The sequence below is a fragment of the Hibiscus syriacus genome, unplaced genomic scaffold (assembly GCF_006381635.1).
Source record: "Hibiscus syriacus cultivar Baekdansim isolate YM2019G1 unplaced genomic scaffold, ASM638163v2 tig00110607_pilon, whole genome shotgun sequence".
Taxonomy (NCBI): Eukaryota; Viridiplantae; Streptophyta; class Magnoliopsida; order Malvales; family Malvaceae; genus Hibiscus; species Hibiscus syriacus.
Genome location: NW_024062799.1, coordinates 1,735,209 through 1,740,119, shown reverse-complemented (window position 1 = coordinate 1,740,119; position 4,911 = coordinate 1,735,209). Strand labels below are relative to the sequence as shown.

At 34.8% G+C, this 4,911-nt stretch overlaps 1 protein-coding gene across 2 annotated transcripts; it reads left to right on the top strand.

Annotated features, from left to right (window-relative positions):
- The first annotated feature begins 1,770 nt into the window (after positions 1-1,770).
- LOC120135310 (RNA-binding protein 24-B-like) lies at positions 1,771-4,513 on the top strand. Of its 2 annotated transcripts, none has more exons than XM_039151590.1 (7): positions 1,771-1,854; positions 1,943-2,420; positions 2,510-2,642; positions 2,819-2,945; positions 3,037-3,073; positions 3,148-3,394; positions 3,535-4,513. In XM_039151590.1, the coding sequence occupies exons 2-7, from the start codon at positions 2,214-2,216 to the stop codon at positions 3,621-3,623; spliced, it is 840 nt and encodes a 279-aa protein (XP_039007521.1). In that variant the 5' UTR covers positions 1,771-1,854; positions 1,943-2,213; the 3' UTR covers positions 3,624-4,513. The 2 variants fall into 2 exon arrangements, with proteins under 2 accessions (XP_039007521.1, XP_039007520.1); XM_039151589.1 differs by having other exon boundaries at positions 3,532-4,513.
- The last annotated feature ends 398 nt before the right edge of the window (positions 4,514-4,911 follow it).

Genomic DNA, 4,911 nt, shown 5'->3' with positions numbered 1-4,911 from the left:
TCTATCTATTTGTGCAGCCTTCATGTGGATGGGTAGTACGACAGTCTGCACTTGTTTTATTTTCACCCAATGACTCAGCTCGGCTCTCCTTGTCTCTCCAAGCCAGCCGCCAACAACATCCTTCTTACACGGTTCCTACGACTCGAATATTTATGTTACTTTTTGTATTACTTTTGTATATAAATGTCTTGTTTTTTTCTTCTTTCGGAGATGTTTGCATTACCGTTTCGTATATACCAACCAGATCAGCCATTATTATGAAAATTGATTCACCTTTAAGATTATGTTAATCCATCCATCCCATGTGTATGCTTTGTGTCACAGAAAAGTTTTTCTTTAAATAAAGTTTAAATTCTGTATATTTGGAATTTATTTTATATATTTAGATTTGATCATTAACAGTAAAATAACAATACAAATACATAATTAATATAATCATTAAAGTATCTACAAATTAGAGTACCGAAATGAAAGTGGGTTAAGCGTACAAGTTTATCTAAAATTGGCTCCATATACGGATATATACTGTCATTATCAGCCCATTCTACAGCGTCCCAAACACCACTAGGTGCCAAGAGATGAGTCCATTGCCAAAATTAAATATAAATCAAACAAATAAGTGTCTTAAAAGAGAAGACGCTGCTCAATAATATACAATATCTAGTTTTTAACCTTAAAAAAATTGTAAGAGCTTTGACCAGATACCTACGGTAGTCCAAAGCAGTTAGTATGGGCCAGGTTTTACGATTATTTACTCCTAATAGATTTGGTCCATTTTGCTTAGTATTTTTTTAATAAAATTTTAGATTAGTTTTATATAAAAACCAGATTATTTACCATTGTTATTTTATCTGTATATCTACGTGTAAACATTTAAAAATAAATTTTATCTTAAAATCATTCGTACTATTAAAAATAAATTACCCTGTTTCTATAAAAAAATATCCCTAATTATATGTTAAATCCAGCGAATCTGACTACCTTATTTACTCTTTTACTTCTCTCTCCTCGCTTGTAGCCCATAATTATCCTTTCCTTTTACCATTATAAACGCCGCTGACCACGCTTTGACGCTCACCATAATTTTCTCTGTCTTCAATTCCGTTATTTAATTTTTAAATTTAAAATTTAAACAAAAAAAATAGGATGTTAGACGAAATTATTATTTATTTATTGTTTGAATCATACAGGGGCAAATTTGGGAGTTTTGATTCTGTTTATATAAAAGAAAAAACAATGGGTGGCTAACTGTTTAACTGCTCCCCATCCTGAATAATTTATTACTAATTATCCAAAATAATAAATTAAAGAAAGAAAGTAAAAAAGATTGAGGCAGAAAGATTTGGCCCATCCATCAATACAAGTGCTGTTTTTTTCGGTTAAGGGAAAATAGCTGCAGACGAAGACGAAGCCAAACAGAACAACAAACAGGAAAAAACCCCAGAATTTCTCAAGGTGATATGATTTAACGAATGGTATCTCAAGGACCCACAAATGCTTGAAACAGAACATGCAAACACTCGAGAAAGAGAGGAAATAAATAAATAAATATATTGATGGTTGGATACAGCGAAGCAGATGATAAAGAGTCCCCCACCCTTCTCCTCTCCCAGCACGCTGATTTGTAATAACAAATAATAATAATATATGTATGTATGTAAGTGTATGTTCAAGAGAGAGAGAAAGTATTGTAAAAGAAAAGTTTGGGTCTTTGGTTTTTCATTGGACAACCTTGCCTACTACTGCCGTGCCCGTGGGTACCCATTAGCAGCTTTTTTTTTTCTCATTCTGCAATTCATATTAATCATTTTTCTTTCTTTTTCTCTCGTTCGGTTCTGTTATAGCTTGTAATAGGTAGGTGTATTATATATATTTATATGTAAAGTTTCTTTTTTTTTTCCAAAAAAATCAGCTTTCTTAACAGTAAAGATTTTCTCGTTAGGGGTATCGTTGCTGTGGAATCTGAGACGTTTTGGTGGTGAAAAAGTGGCAGTTATCATTATTAAAACATTAGAAAAACAACAGCAGCTAGAAGAAGAAGAAGAAGAAGGTCATCGCCAAAAGAACAAAAAGAGGATACACGCTATTGCTGCTGCACGAGTGGTTGAGGAAGAAGGGCACAGAGAAACAAGCCTTGGGCTTTGATTGATTTGATCACCTATCCTTTTTCCCCCTGTTTTTTTTTTGTAAAGTCTGTGTCGATATTTTCTCCTATGTCTCAACCAAGGCAATTCCACATGGTGGGTGGTAACAATCCAGGGCAGTTCAATAACACGACGTTTACGAAAATATTTGTTGGTGGATTGGCTTGGGAAACTCAAAGGGATACCATGAGGCGTTATTTTGAGCAATTTGGAGAGATTCTTGAGGCTGTTGTGATCACAGATAAGAATACCGGGAGATCCAAGGGTTATGGCTTTGTAAGCTTATTTGATCCTTTTTTATTAACAAAGCTTCGTTTGTTTCCTTTGTTATTCATGCTATGAATTTTTCATCTTTTTGTTTCCAGGTTACGTTTAAAGATCCAGAGGCAGCCATGAGAGCATGTCAAAACCCTTCACCTGTCATCGATGGAAGGCGAGCAAACTGCAATCTCGCTGCATTGGGTGCTCAAAAGACTCGTCCACCAATTTCTCTACATGGTTCCTTTCTTCCCTTCACATTTCTTTGCTAGCAAATGTTGAAAAAAAAAAACCATTTTTTTTTTGTATACTGGGGAAGCATTTTCATCTTGGTTAGGATCTAATGAAATGAAATGCAGATCTGAAACACCAGAGGTTTACGGTAAATTTAATTTAGGAAGACCAATTAAATGCAGGGGCAGGACGGTTTAGACCAGCACCTGGTCCTGGATTGATGGCACCACCTGGCTACCAAGTTTCGTCTTCAACTTATATCCAACATCAACCAACTGGTCAATATTCAATTCCTTACTCATCTTATGGGTGAGTCACTGAGTTCAACATTGTAGAAATTGGAATTCTATAGCTTTTGTTTTTAACTTGCAATATTCATTCTCCATTTGTTTACTTTCAGATATACTGGATATTCACAAGAAGGCATTTATCCTTTGGTTAGTGTTTACAGAATGACATCTCAAATCAGTTTCTTGACATTGCTTCAGCTGAATTCAATATTGTTTTGCAGAACTACTATAACCTCTATGGAGGTCAACAGTTTTCGCCTTACTACACCGCCGCCGGGGCATCGATGACACCGGGGATGTTTCATAATTTGTACCCATTTTATGCTCAATATGCACAAAGTATTCAAGCTCATGGTTTCGGAACTCAATTCCCGCAAATCGTACAATATCCTTATGTACCTCAGCATTATAGCTCAACCGGTATGCTATCCGTTCCATCTTCAACGTCCATGGCAGCAACTACCACAGGTGATTGTTTCATATAGCTTCTAAATACATTTATAGAGTACTTGTACTTTAGCTGGCAACCAGATAATCTTTTGGTTTATAAGTGTTTTCAATGCAAAATGCATTTATAGATTTTAACCATCAAACAATATCTGCAGCAGGTATTGCAGCAACAATTGCAGAAACCACAGCAGTAACAACGACAACACCACCGCGAACAGCAACAGCACCTACAACAACAACCGGGTAGTGGGAGCAGTACCAGGTCCATCACAAGCTCCCGAGATCCCACCCGAAAAGAAACCACCATGTTAGTTTGCCGTTGATGTATGCGGTGTCAATGGAGAGCTTTCGAAAGGAGCATAAAGAAAGAGGAAACATTTGATCAACTAGCATAACAAAAAACGGAACTCAGGAACTTCCAGACAGGGGGATTGGAATGGGTGTTTCATACATAAACTTAGTTCTACTAACCGTCTACAATTCATTCTCGGTAGGATTGTTTTATTACCGTCATCATCATCATCATCTTGAGACAGCAATTCATCACACATGTTTGGTCTTAAGGAGAATAGGGAGTCGTTTAATTACATTGTTTAGGCTTAGGAGAACAATATCATATTCATTCATGTATTTGCATGAGGTGGAAACCAAATATTGGCTTTGGATTCCACCTTAGACACTAATTACTAGATGACTCTGTCTCGGTTGCAGAGAGCATCCGATGTTCATATTTGTAGCAAAGTGGTTCAAAAGATGGATTTTGTATCTTTGAACCCCGAGTTTATTTATTGGTCAAAGGCAAAAGGGGGGAGCTCGGATAGATCACCTATTAACGTGTAATTGGTTTTCTCCTTTTTCATTATTCATGATCGGTATATTTATTGTTTTTCAAAGGTAGGGTTAAGATAATAAGACGGTATTAACACATGATCATCTATTTTGTGTTTCAACTTTCACTTTCGATGTGTACTCTCTTTATTTGATGTATCAAGTCTTTGCCCTTTCTCCACTTTTGGGGTTCGACGCCGTGCATAGGTGCATGTGATTTTGGAATCCAAGGGGAATGGCATCTCTCATATGGCAAAAGGTTGTCCATGCTTCTTTTTTCAGTCAAGACATGCATGCTGCTTGTATGTACAGGGATGGGTATTTTATTTGGATTTGATGGTTCCAACCGATTTTTTTTATTAATAATATATTTTTATTTTTTAAATTTTTACAAAATCGTACTCTGAAGTTTTATAAATTCCACTTAATATAAAATTTTAAGTCTATCTTAATTGTAAAATTAAATTTGTATTAATACTTGTGAATAAATTTAAGAAAAAGAATTATATATATATATATATTAGAATTTAAATCAAATGAAATTAGATAAATGTATTCACGACATCAGAGAAGTTAATTACAATATTTACACCGATATATGAAACTTGTATGGAATAAGATAAACCAAAGTCTTATTTTACATCCCCTCATTTTCTTTACAAATTAATTTAAATAAGTAATAAAACAAATGAAATTTTACATTTTAT